This window comes from Macaca mulatta, chromosome 14, assembly GCF_049350105.2.
Source record: "Macaca mulatta isolate MMU2019108-1 chromosome 14, T2T-MMU8v2.0, whole genome shotgun sequence".
Taxonomy (NCBI): Eukaryota; Metazoa; Chordata; class Mammalia; order Primates; family Cercopithecidae; genus Macaca; species Macaca mulatta.
This window is the reverse complement of record NC_133419.1, coordinates 75,732,641-75,746,523: the sequence shown is the minus strand read 5'-3', so window position 1 is coordinate 75,746,523 and position 13,883 is coordinate 75,732,641. Positions and strand designations below refer to the sequence as shown.

Genomic DNA, 13,883 nt, shown 5'->3' with positions numbered 1-13,883 from the left:
CGCGCGGTTCCACGCCCCTGACCGCGGCCCGGGCGCTGCGCTGCTCGGCGCGGCGGGAGGCGGGCGGGGACCGGGGGCGGGGGCGGGGGCGGGGGCGGGGGCGGGGGCGGCGGCGGCCGGGAGAGCGGAGAAGGCGGAGCAGGGAGCCGGGAGCGGGCTGGCCCGCGCTCCTCCTGCTGGCCGGGGATTTTCCAGCCTGGGTGCTGACGCCGCGGACCTCCCTGCGGCCGTCGCGGACCATGGGCGACAAAGGGACCCGGTGAGTGCAGGGCGGTCGCCCGGCGTGGGGCGTGTGGGGGCGACCTCGGCGAGGGCACGGGCGGGGGCTCCGATTGCGTCCTGGTTCTGTGTTCGCGGCCATCCCGGGATCTAGTACCAGCCCTCCTCCACCCGAGGTCTCCTGCGTGGTCTCCCCGGCAGGGCCGTGGGCGAGGGGGACCCAAAGGGCGAGGGCCGGGCCGCCCCATGTGGGCCGCGGCTCCTGGCCCGGACACACTCACAGCTTGCTGATACCCAGCATTGGCCGGCAGCCGCAGAAACGCGCGGGGGCAGGTTGACACACAATACACGCACGGGCACACTAACCCGTGGCACAGGCATGCTGGCGCACACACTGGCAGCCACTGGCACACGCTCATCACACACAGTGGCACGCCGTCATACACGCCTCGGTCAACACATTCTTGCTTACAGCCTTGTTGGCATGAACAGCTCACACTCCAACACACACCAATTCTAACACACCCTCGTGCTAGCACACACGTGTGGGCATACACTGATACGCAAACTGTCACCTGCACTCGCTGTAGCAAACACTCTTGCTGGTACACACATCACCCTCACTAGCACACACACTTGTGCTGGCATGTCTCACCAACACAGTGGAGCGCAAGGCCACACCAACACTGACCCCCACAGACACAATCAGACTAATGCTTGCAAAGACTGGCACCCCGCAGGCACGAGCTGCTAGCCGGAGGCCCGCTGACACACACGTTCCAGGCCCCACATGGCCAGAAGTGGAAACACACATCACACGGGGTAGAACGCTCCCCACTGCCCCCAGCCTGGGGAAAACAGATCCCATCCCATCCGAATAGATCGCATCCATCTACTCTGTTCCCTTTCCCTCTGACCTCCTGAGGAGTGGCTGGCCAGGGGCTGTTTTGAACCTAGGGCTGGGAGAACCCCTCCCGTTCTAGAACCTGGCCTGAAATACTCAGAAAGAAACGGTCTATGCCTCTGAAAGGGGAAAGTGGGACAGAAGGAGGAGGGGGCTGGAGCAGGACAGCCCCTGGGGGCAGCCCTTCAGACAGGACCAGCCCTTCAGACAGGACCAGCCCTGGTCAAGGGCTCAGCATTGCCACCCTATTTTCCCCGTTGCCCTCCCCACCCAAGTGGGCACAGCAGCCTCTTCCTGGGCTCCCCCTCTTTCTCATTGTTTTCTGTCTTTCTCCTCTCCTATTCTTGTGCCTGACTTCTGCCTCCTCCCTTTCCTCCCCTCTCCTCTCCTCGGTTCCATTTATTATTAAGCTCTTGCTGTATACTAGGCATAGTGTGGGTAATCAAAGATGCGCAAGGCCCACTCCTCTGAAGGAGCTAACAGACTAGAGAGACACACCCCAGTGGGCACCACCTTTCAGGGCCACTGACAAAGCCATTTCTCACGTACTGCCATCTGAGACTCTCTCTCAACAGTGTGAGAAAGGGCTTCCAGAGATTATTTCTATTTTCTAGAGGAGGAAACTGAGGCTCAGAGGCAACTTAGGCTCTTAATGTTTAGAAATTACTTTCCAGCCATCCTCCTGACAGCTCTTCCAGGAGGTTAATTTTCCTCTTCCTGTTTTCTAGCAGAGGAACCAGAGAGCTGGAGAGGTCATGTGATTTGCCTAAGGTCAAAAGAGGCCAGAGGCAGGGCAGAGGCTGGAGTCCACTTGGTCATGTCTCTGTGGATGGCCCTAGGGCACTACCAGGCCCCACATGGGCCAGGGAGGGGTGCCCTGCTCTGTGCTGGAGGCCCAGGCTTTGGGGGAGACAGCAGAAGATCATGCTGTGTCTGCATGCATCTTGATGGCTAGTCCCCATTGCAGCTGGCTGGCCAGCACTGTGACCTAGGCCTCTGTCCTCAGTAGGAAGGTATGTGACTCCCTCCCCAGCCACATCCATCTTGACCCATGAGGTCAGGCTTTTCTTCCTGCAGGGTATAGCAGGGAGTTGGAGCCATTCTCCACTCCTCCTGTCCTTCCTAGGCTGCCTTGTGATTGGGGTAACTCAGCCTCTCTTGGGTCTCTCTGTACCTCTCTGTGACTTGGGGGATAAGTGTCATTGCTGTCCTGCTGACATGATTGTCAGGAAGATGTGGACACCATGGGCTTCCAGGCACCTGTTGGAGACCCTGTCTCTGAGGCCAAGATATTTTCCATGACTCCCCCTGCCCTGCCTTGAACTCACTGCTGGACCGTTGGGACACTGGGCAATTGCCTTTACTTTTCCGGACCTTAGTTTCCCATCTGTAAACTGGAGCTATCAATACTTAACATTTTAAGGCTTCTCTTGTACTTACTGACTTCACTGGGCAGGGGAAGAGGCACTGCCTGAAGCCTGGAGCCAAGGCCCAGCTAAATCCACCTGATAGTGGCCCTGACCTCCCCCTCAGACTCTCCTGCAGCCCCATGAGGGCTTTCTGTCCCTTTCCAGACAGTTTGCTAAGTAATTTGGAAAAGAAGGGCAAAATCGGTAATGGGCTGTACCTTGTCTTTTTCCGTAAGCCATGAGATTCTACTTTATCTATGACTTAGAGGAGGAATCTGAAGATATCGAAAACTGAACATCAGGAATCATTGCATCCATCCCTCCATCTGGAATTGCACCCCCATATGAAAGTGACAATGAAAATTTATCAGAAACTGTCACTGCCTTCTAGGAATTCCCAGGTTCAAGGGGGAAAGTGGTGTTAAATACCTGGACAGGGCTGTGCGTGGTGGCTCACGCCTGCAATCCTAGCACTTTGGAAGGCTGAGATGGGCAGGTTGCTTGAGCTCAGGAGTTTGAGACCAGCCCGGGTAACATGGTGAAATACCATCTCTACAAAAAATACAAAAATTAGCTGAGTGTGGTGGCACATGCCTATAGTCCTAACTACTCAGGAGGCTGAAGTGGGAGGATCACTTGAGCCTTGGAGGTCAAGACTGTAGTGAGCCATGATCATGCCACTGCACTCCAGCCTGGGTGAGAGTGAGACCCGGTCTGAAAAGATAAAAACAAAATACCTGAACAGGACTAATCACAGGGCAGGAGTATGATGGTTGCTGTAAAATGCTCTGGGAACAATCATATATTCATTCAACAAATGTTGATGAGTGCCTTCTGAGTGCCCAGGGCCTGGGGATTCAGAGAGGAAGGAGTCTACTCTGTCCTCCAGGGATTTAGAGCAGAGCAGGTGGTCATAATGCAGGATGATGTGTGTTGTGGGAGGCTTAAGGAGAAGTCCCCAACCCAGGCCCAGGCAGGGAGCATGGCACAGGAAGCTCTCCTGGAAAGGAGGTGGCATTGGAACTGCTGAGCTTCATCTGGAAGGATGAGGAGGCCAAGGGGGCGGGATTGGGAATGATATTCCTGGCCGAGGGTGCAGAATTTGCAATGGCTTGGAGGCAGGAAGCAAGGCGTGCAGCCTGGGGCCTGGGCTGGGGATGACACTGAGCCTTAAGAGGTAAACACAGGCCGGTCACCAGCAGCCTGGGAATGTCAGGCTAAGGAGAGAGCATTTTCTCCTGAAGTGGATGGTGAATCAGAGAAGAGTGTGAGGCAGCTGAGGGCTGAAAGCAGATGTTTTCATTTCAGAGAGATGTCTTTGGCAGCGCCAAGGAGGGTGGATGGGAAGAGCAGGCCTAGAAGCAGGGAGACCAGTCAGGAGGTTGGGGAGAAACCTGAGAACTAAGGCTGCGAGCTCTGAACTTATGCTGCAGAGAGGATAGAGCTGAGAAACATGAATGTGAATGGGAGGTGGAGTCCATCAACCTTGCTGGTCCATGGAACCTTTGCCAGGTATCTGGTGTGTTAGAATTATACCCATAATCTCAATGAATTCAACTGTAATCTAGTAACGTAGTGATTGTTGTCCCCATTTTGCAGATGAGGAAACAGACTAGGAGAGATTAAGTATTTGTTCACTGCCATTCAGCCAGCAAGCATAAGAATCCAGGCCTATTGGCCCACAAAGCCCTCTCTGCTACTCGATGCTTTTGCCCAAGAGAGGGGGCCTTGTCTGGCTCACAGTTGGCCTCCCCAGCAGCTCCCAGCCTCAAGTTGTGCATCCTTTCTGGGCCTTGCTGTTTCCACTAACTCAACAGACAACATGAAGGATCAGATTTAGACAACAGGAGGGACTTCCTGAGAGGCAATGGTAGGGAATGGAATTTCCTTTCTTGCAGATGAACTCTTTTTTCAGAGAAAGGAAGATGATGGGGACATGTAATCACCAGCTCTCTGTGAACTTTGGCTGTCATTTCTCTTGGTGGTTAAGCCCTGTGTGACCCATCTTGGCTGGAACATGGGGAAGTCCTGTGGCTTTGGCCAGGGCTGCTTGTGGGCCCACTGGGAGTGGTAGCATCGAGCCTGGCCCGTTATCTCTGATCCCTGATTCCAGGCTGGCCTCTGGGCTTCAGACTTCTCCACTGCTCTCTTCCTTCCAAGTTTGGGCCTCCTTGCCTGAGGCTGACGCCTCCCGTTGGCATGGGTCCAGAGGTCCTGAGTTGTGGGCTTGCCACTTCCAGGGCTTCTGACACTTTGAGGTGGTGGCAGTAGAACAGCAGGCTGGGAGTCAGCACACCCCAAGTGAGGTCCTGGCCTCCACCCAGCCGTCCTCCGCTGCTGCCACAGTGCTCGTGCCTACCATCTGGCTGAGGCCTGCAGGGCTGGGAGCAGCTTGGTGAGGGAGCCAGGGCAGTCTGTTATAGGCTGGATGTAGTGGGGCTTCTGCGTTAAGGGGTCTGGATCCTGGGGTAAGGATCAAAATGCGAGGCAGGGCTTTGGAAATGTGGATGAATGATGTCGCATAGGGAGGAGGTATAGAGTATGAAGAGAGGATGATTAGGGACAGCCAGGGCCTTGGAGAGCACCAGTGCCTGGGCATGGAGAGAAGAGGGAGGAAACTGACGGAAGGCCATCTTCTTGGAGCCAAAGAAGCAGGGACAGACCCACAGAGGATGAGCTGGAGCAAGACCCCTCAGATTCAGCCAGAAGACAGTAGCTGGTGGCATGGGTTTTGGTGGAGTGGTGAGGGCAAAGCTAGGCTACAGCGGGCAGAGAGGAGTGGGAGAGGACCCTGCTTTTCTTATGCTTGGAGCAAGGCTTGAGCCTCTTGGAGGAAGGGCATGAGGCCCAGGGCTGGGAGCAAGCGGGCAGTGAAGACTGTGGGTATGGGAACCTAGGGGTTTTATCTCATCCACCCCCTCCTTCTGCCTTATGTCCAGAGGCAGAAGGCCACTGCCCTGTGCTGTCCTTTCAGGCTTAGGCTGAGGGGTTGTGAAGTGTGAGCTGGTCCTGGGGAAGACATGCAATGTGCTGGCTCCAGAAAGGTGGGGCGTCTGACTCAGGTGGGGGACTTGGAAGAAGGCTTCTTCGAGGAGGTGACCCCGGAGCTGGGTGCTAGAATATGAGAAAGAGTTAGGCGGGAGTAAAGTGTTCTAGACAGAAAGAAGAGCCTAGGCCAAGGTGCAGATACTGGGTGCAGGTGTGGGAGTGTGAGGGGTGAGGCTGTGGAGGAAGGAGCAACCTTGGCCAGTAGGCCTTGGGTGGGTGGTTTCAAGGTACTTTCTTATTCATTCATACTTCAGGCTGAGTGAGCTCCCCATTTGGTGAGCAGCTTGTGGTTCAGGGCTATTTCTGTTCTCAGTTGATACTTCCTCACCCACACTGGGTCTGCTTCCCCAGGAGATGCCTGGCAGAGGTTTGCTGAACTGGACTGAACATTTTTTCCCCTTCTTGCCTCTGCTGTCGGCCCAGGGACTCCCTAAGTGCTGAAATTAGGCCTTTCCCATTAGTGAATCCTAAGACTGAAAGAAATACTTCCCACATTAGGCAAGTTCTCAAAAGAGAGGGGTGGGGTCCTGACTCCTGCATCAGCCTGGGAAGTCCTGAGGGACAGGAATATACCACCCCTATTAGCATGGGGCGCCTGAGCTGGAGGCCTGGGAGCTCCCTCATCTGATTGGCTTTTGCAGGTGGGAGCCATGTCTCCCTCCTCAGACTAGAGGCTTCTGAAGGAAGGATATCTCCCCCATCACACTGGGGGCTCCTGAGGTTGGGGCCTTGTCTCCTATGTGAGTCCTGGGATTAGAACAGGTATCATCTCAGATGGTCCCTGGGTGCTCTGCGTTCTTCCCTCCCATGTGGACAGGATGGGTCCTGTCCCAGGGGTGGCTTGAGTCCCAGTAGGGGGTTGGAGAACAGAGGGGGTTGGCAGGACAGGGTGGCTGCTTTTGAGAGGGTAACAAAGGACTCTGTTGTCCCAGCCCCTTCCCGCCTTCCCTAAGGGGCCCTGGCAGGGTCATCTCTCCGGAGACGCACCTCCTCCTTCCTGGGACTGGCCCCATCTTTAGTCCCACTTCAGAAGAACTGCTTGTTCCTTCCCAGGAGACCTGGTGCCAGATGAGGCCCCTGGGAGTTGGACCAGACAGGTCCCCAGAATTCTGTGTGACTAAGGTCACCGCAGGAACTGAACAGCTTTTCCTCTGCCTGGGGCTGGGCAACACCTGGCTGAGGCCACAGTTGAGCTTCTGCCTCTCTGCACCTGGGGAGGGATCTGCTGCTGTAAAAGGCCTTTAGCACTGGGAGCACTGTGACTGACGTTGAGTCAGCGGGAGGCAGGATGCAATGTCTGAACCATTCAGTGGTTCAGCAGCCCATGTATGGGCCTGGATGAGGCAGGAGGTCCCTTTCATGCTGGCCCTGGACCTGTAGCCCACAACCAGCTCACTTGGTCCTTGTGCAGCCATACCCTTCCCTCAGCCTTGCAGGGAGGCTTGTTGAACTGGACTGAACTCTTTTTTCCCTTCTTCCCCCATCACACTGGGGGCTCCTGAGGTTGGGGTTTTGTCTCCCACATGAGCCCTGGAACTAGAACAGGTATCATCTCAGATGGTTCCTGGGCACCTTGTCTTCTGCCTTCCCGTGTGCAGGATGGGTCCATCCCAGGGGTGGTTTGAGTCCTAGTAGGGGGTTGGAGAACAGAGGGTTGGACAGAGGGCGAGCAAACCTCTGCCAGGTTTGTTCCCTCTTCACCCTTGCCCCTGCCTTGTGCAATGGGCATGGACAAGTTTTGGCATAGGGCCAGGGGAGGGGTGGGGAGTAGACTGCTGGGGCTCACCGCCTCAGAAGGGTCCCAGAGATATGCTCTACTGCGTACTTATTGCTGTGTGACCTTGGGCATGACATGCACCCTCTCTGGGTCCTAGTGTCCCTATGAAGTCAAATCACGTGAGAGGCCCTTCTGCTAGCAGGTCCAGGAGTGACCTTTCTTCTGGGCAGCCAAAGTGGAAGATTGAGCAGCTCAGGCCTCTGCTACAGGCCAGTGGTACTGAGACCACCAGGGAGTGTGTCCTGGGTGGGAGATGGGTGTTGGGTGCTGAGGGCCAGGAAGGAATTGGCTATTGCTCGAAAGGGTGGTGCTGTCTCCCATGGTATCAGGAACAGCAGTCGTGATCACCTCCAGGGACATACAGCATCTGTAGCAGGTATGTGGCTCATGCCTGTAATCCCAGCACTTTGGGAGGCTGAGGTGGGTGGATCACTTGAGGTCAGGAGTTTGAGACCAGCCTGGCCAACATGGTGAAACCCCATCTCTTTTGAAAATACAAAAGTTAGCCAGGCATGGTAACATGCACCTGTAGTCCCACCTACTCAGGAGGCTGAGGCAGAAGAATCGCTTGAACCCAGGAGGTGGAGGTTGCAGTGAGCCAAAATAGCACCACTGCACTCCAGCCTGGGTGACAGGACAAGACTGTCTCAAAAATTAATAAATAAAATAAAATATGGCAAAAAATAAATAAATAAATAAACAAAACATCTTTAGTAACCCTTTGCCCAGGTGTTTGCTCCTCGTGAACGCCCTTCCCTCTCTTTTAAGACTCAGGTCAGGCCGGGCGCAGTGGCTCATGCCTGTAATCCCAGCACTTTGGGAGGCTGAGGCTGGTGGATTGCAAGGTCAGGAGATCGAGACCATCCTGGCTAACACGGTGAAACCCCGTCTCTACTAAAAATACAAAAACTTAGCCGGGCGTGGTGGCGGGCGCCTGTAGTCCCAGCTACTCAGGAGGCTGAGGCAGGAGAATGGCTTGAACCCGGGAGGCGGAGCTTGCAGTGAGTGGAGATCTCGCCACTGCACTCCAGCCTGAGCGACAGAGCGAGACTGTCTCAAAACAAAACAAAAACACACACACACACAAAAAACACTCAGGGCAGGAGCACTTCCTCCAGGAAGCCTTCTCTGCTGCTCTGGGGCCTCCCCTGGGCACCTGCAGCCCTCTTGGTGATCTGATTAGCATGGATTATTAGCAGATTAGCATAGGGGTTAGGCTCTTGGAAGAACCAGATTTCCTGGTTTCCAGTCCCAGCTCTGACACTTACCAGCTGGGTGGCTTCCCTGATTACTTAACCCTTTCTCTGCTGTGGCTCCCTTATCTGTAAAATAGGATAGTATGTTGTCATGAGGACTGAGTTAAAATTAAGTAAAATAAAGCAAAGAAAGTCCCTGTGCAAGGTCAGTGTTTCCGGCTGTTATCGCTTGTGTGACCTCTCACCGGGCCTGCCTCCCTCACCCAGCTGTGAGCTCCCCCAGGGAAGGACCCTGTTTGATTCATTTTTTTGAGGCTCCCAAGGCCTCATTACAAGCCTGTATTATTGTTGGCTTTCAGTACCTGATTGCTGACTTGACCACATACAACAGCTTTCCCATCCTTAAAGGCCTGGATCACATACATTCACCTCTTCCTCTGGGAAACCCTCACTGGATTCCCAGCGCTTTGTGACCTTCTTGTAATCTCTCTCTGTCAGCACTCATCCCTCCCTCCCTGCATAGATCCTGGGTATTTGCACACTCATAATGTCATCTTGTGATGTCAAGAACTTTTCAAGAGCACCTGGCCTGGATCTGCTTGTCCCCAGCACCTGCGCAGACCTGGCATGCCGCTGAACTCCATAAATATTTGTTCAGCCAAGGCATCTCACTGGGAGGAGATATTCTAGGGGGTGGGCAGTGTGGTTGGTGAGGACCATAGGCCATCATTGCTGATTTCAAAAATATCTCAAAGTAGTCCAGAGCCATAGGAATTAGATTATTCTTTGCGACCTAAAGGGCAGAGGTCACTGGATGTCCAGCTTTACCTTGCCGGAAGACTGTATTTTCTGACAATCAGAGCTCTCTGGGAAGGGGCTTGGCGGCTCATTCCCACCTCTGGGCCTTTGTTCCTGCTGTGCCTCTCTGTCTACTTGTTCCAATCCTACTTCTTAAATAGGTGCCCCGGTCATGAAGCCATTCTCTCCCGGCCTCTGGAGCGTGCGCTCAATTCTTCATCCTCATCGTCAGTCATGTACGGAGCCTTTCCCGGGTGTGGGCAGTGGCATGGGAGAAAAGGGAGTCCCTCCTTAGGATGGACATCTGGGTCTGGCTGCAATCCCTCCAGTGTGGTTTGACCTGGCCTGAGGAGGGGACCATGGTTTCCGATGACCCACCGGTGATCAAAGAGCTCTTTATTCAGCTGGACAGCCTCCCTTGGCTGGCAGAGCATAGAGCTCCCCATCGACTCCCCACTGGGCAAGTACTCAGAACCCACCTAATTACTGGGGACAGAATTCTGGGCACTGCATCCAGCAGGCTGCGGTCATAATCAGCTAATTAAACCACCCAAGCATTGCTCCTTGGCCCAGAGCAGAGGGAATGGGGGTGGAGTGGTGAGGCTGGGAGGAGGTGTAACAGGGGAGGCTCAGAGATGGGCCTGCAGAGCAGGGCTGGGAGGGGGAAGCAGGAAGTGCAGAGGGAGGGTGTGAAGCAGGGAGAGAGGCAGGCAGATGCCCAAAGGTGCCATCTGAGGAGAGCACCCAAGTGGGGTGAATGGAGGGCAGGAGCTCTGACCTGGGAGACAGGGATCCCACTTCTTCACTGTCCCTGTGCTGCCATAGGCAAGCTGCTTTTCCTCATTGGGCTTCAGTTTCTCTATGTGTCAAGCAGGAAGTAGGAGAGGCTTTGGCCTAGAGGCTCCCTAGGACCCTTTCCTTCTCTCGTTGGGAGAGGGCATGAGCGGCAGCGTGATTCTGGCAGGATAGCTTGGCCTCTGGCAGCCCTGCTTTCTGGAAGTGGCAGACAGTGTAGGAGTCTGTTCCAGCCTGAGACTGGGTCAGAAGGGAAGACAGTTGGGAGCAGCAGTCTGCCCACCTGGCTCCCCAAGCACGTCCCGCCCTTGGTCCTGCCTTCGGGACTGTCCTGTGGTTCCCAAACTGGTCCTCAGCGAGGGACTCTTTAAGGCCGAGGTCTCCCTCCCCAGGGCTGGGCAGTGTCATTTCCATTTGTGTAGGAATTGCCCAAGTAGCACCCTCAGAGTGTGTGGAGGAGGGGCTCTTGGAGCTAGAGCCAGGAGGTTTGGAGGTTGCAATTCAGAGTTAGACTCTGCTTGTACTGCTCACTTGCTAGCTCCATGACCTTCAGCTTGGGTCTTAAACTCTCTGGCCTCAGTTTTCTCCTTTGGGAAATAGGTATAATAATATTAATGGGGTTGCTGTGGGCAGAGAGGGTCAGGGCTTCATAAAAAGCCATTGTCGGCCAGGCATGGTGGCTGATGCCTGTAATCCCAGCACTTTGGGAGGCTGAGGTGGGAAGATTGACCTGAGGTCAGGAGTTCGAGACCAGCCTGGCCAACATTGTGAAACCTTGTCTCTACTAAAAATACAAAAATTAGCCAGGTGTGGTGGTGCACACCTGTAATCCCAGCTACCAGGGAGGCTGAAGTGGGAGGATTGCTTGGACCAGGGAGGTGGAGGTTGCAGTGAGCTGAGATCTTACTACTGTACTCCACCTGGGTGACAGAGTGAGACTCTGTCTCAAAAAAAAGAAAAAGCCATTGTCATTCAAGACTGAGAGTGGATCTCAGCTCCTTCCCTCTCCCATGTCCCCTCCCTCCTCTTTCATCCCTCTTTTCCATGGTCCAGGGCTGTGCACACAGCTGTGTGCAGCGGGTGGGGGCTGTGCCGGCCAGCTGAGAAGCTCCGAGGAAGGCAAGAAGGGAAGTGAGATTGCCCAGGGTCAGCAACAGCAGTGTGGTGCTGGGCCTGGGGCCCCTCCCCTCTGGCCCCCACCCATGGCAGATTCTCTAGGAGGAAGTGGGGAGAGATTGGGGAGCAGGAAGCTGGGGGCAGTTGTGGAGGGAAGTCCCTCGGCATCCTGGCCCCATGCTCCTCTTTCTTAACCCTCACCCCTGTGCACAGCCCCGAGCCTGGCTTTCTGCCAAAGGAGCCAGCAGGCCACTGTTTCACACACTCAGAAAGCAACAGCTTTCCTGGTTCCCAGCCCCGAGTAGGAGGTGCCTGCTTGGAGCTCAGGCACTTGGAAAGCAGTGCCTACTACAGGGTCTGCCAGGTCTGGAGGAGGCAGCAAAAGAGAAGAAAGACCCCCAGCCCCCACAGCCTCTCCTCGCAGTGCTGGGCTGAGACATGCCAGGGACTCTGACTCCAAGGCAGCTGGTTACATAACTAAGCATGCCTCCCTGCTCCTTTCCTCCCTGTCTCCCTAGAGGGGCCTTGGAGGAGGTGCTGCATTGCCCAGAATTCCTGAGCCCAGAAGGTCATGAGGAGCATCCCTCTGCCTTGGATAGTGGTGGTGCCGCCCACACCGTGTAGAATGGTGAGCTGTGTAGGATGGTGAGCCGTGTATGCTTCCTCAGTGCAGGCCTCTGGGGTTGGCTCTGAGCATTGTCCCCTCCAACTCTCTTGGGAGCAGAGCTGCAAAGGGAAGAAGCCTCATTAGAGGAAACAGGCCTTGTCCTGAGATAATTTGCCTGAAAACTGCCCCCAGAGGAAACGGGCCTCTCTGCTGCCAGAGGAACAAATAGCTAGCATTTTACACTTTGTCCCATTCTATTCCACAAACATTTCTCCTTCCACTCAAGGAATGTCCCGAAGCGGCCAGGCCTGTCCCAGTGGTGTGTCTCTCTCCAAGCGGGAAGGGGATTTATGGAGCAGCTCTGCTCTGCCTCCTGCCTGACGCTGCCCTTTCTCCGAAGTTGAGGGCCTGGCCTTCCCAGGTTCTGGGTGGCAAGGAACCTTATGATGTGGAACGCTATCTCCCTGGGCCTTGGGCTAGAAGTTTTCAGGGTTAGCTTATATCGTTTCTGTTAGGCCATCGCTGTCCTCCCGAGGAGATTCCAAGGAACAAAGCTTTCTCTCTGTGCCACACCCCAGGCCCTGTGCTGGGCACCTGAAATATAAAGAGGACCCAGACAAGTCTCTGCCCTCATGCTGCTCAGATGTATTGGGAGAGAGGAAATAGATGATCACAACAGCTGCCAGAAGAGGGGTAGTGGGCATCTGTTTTTAGCAGGGACAAAACAGAGCCAGAGGTTAAGGATCAGAGGCAGCTCACCAGAAGTAGGGGCCGTGAGCAGGTTGGAAAGTGCATTTGTGTGAGCTAGAAGTAATACTCTTCTGGCAGTATCTCTGTGACATGGGTTTTCATCCAGGTCTGACTTTCTTCAGCAGACTTGAGAAACCTACTATGTGCCTGCATAGTGTCAGGCACTGGTTTCACCTGCTGTCAGTAAGGAGTGTCTTGGGAATGCAGACTGCTTAAGAACAAAAAACACTAGGGTGAAAAGTGAAAGTTCTGCCACATGGCATCACAGTGAGTTTTTCGGCCTGGACAAAGAAAATGGGGTGGGTATATCAGGAGACACTGGGCTCAGCAAACCTGCCGTTGGAAACCAGGGTCTACTGTGCTGAGGGTATGGAGAGCAAAGCTTTCCTCCAGCCAGGAGATACTGCAGAGGTCTGATGGCTGTTCCCAGAGGAGCCCATGGACACTAGACAGTTGGGAAACTGTGTCTTAGGAGAAACAGCTCCAGGCTGTGGGACTGGCAGCCAGGGGCCATGTGTGCTGGTCTCTACAAATTGGAGGGCTATCTTTAGGCACACTGAGGCCACATGGAGTGGTGGAGAGAGGCAGCTGGCTGGGGTTCTCACCTCCCCTCTACCAGTAATTGCATGTCTGTAGGCAAGTTTTCCAGCCTCTGGAGATAGCCTGTTCACCCTTTCTCAGTTACAGCTGTGCTAATGAAAGCACCCAGCACATTAGCAGGGCTCTTCACTGGTTGATGTTATGATGGGTCTCTATTGCCCCAGGGTACTGGGAGAAACCTAGAGACATTTTAAAACTCAATAAGGAGATTTTTTTTTTTTTTGCAACAGATTTTTTTGACATTCTAAAAATGACAAAGATGATTACACATCATAATCAAGCGGCTAATATGCGTGGTCGTTTCTCCCTGCGCTGACTGTTCTATAGCAGCAATTCAGTGTAGCAGCGATTCACTATGCATACTTGAAACAATCCAGCCACCTCTGATGTTCACCATTTGCAGAGTAAACTTTGTAGTAGGAAGAACTTTCAAAGAACCATGACCCGGCCCCACACTGAGCCCTGACCCAGCGTTCAGAAAGACCTGGGTTGCTCCGGCCTCAACTTCCATTTGAGTGTAGAGCTGGATGGGGGTGTGTCGAGCTCCCTGGAAAAGAGAAACCCATTCCTTCCTGTGGGCAACCCGAGTTCAGGGGATCCAAACTGAATGGTGATAGAGACATGTCTTCCAAAGTACTGTTGTCCTCATTCTACCGCCACTGGC

General features: G+C 54.4%; 1 protein-coding gene across 16 annotated transcripts in view; it reads left to right on the top strand.

Annotated features, from left to right (window-relative positions):
- Nucleotide 1: 1 nt before the first annotated feature.
- The window catches only part of ARRB1 (arrestin beta 1), a 96,128-nt gene continuing 82,246 nt past the window's right edge, over nucleotides 2-13,883 (top strand). For 12 of the 16 annotated variants that reach the window (XR_013404159.1, XR_013404161.1, XR_003722698.2 and 9 more), the window contains exon 1: nucleotides 2-259. Coding sequence is in view for 7 of the 16 variants with exons in the window: in XM_077963855.1 (XP_077819981.1) it covers nucleotides 240-259 (20 nt within the window). In the remaining 9 variants the exon portion in view is untranslated. Of the gene's footprint in view, nucleotides 291-13,883 lie in introns of all 16 variants that reach the window. The other 4 variants (XM_077963861.1, XM_077963857.1, XM_077963860.1 and 1 more) reach the window with 4 other exon arrangements.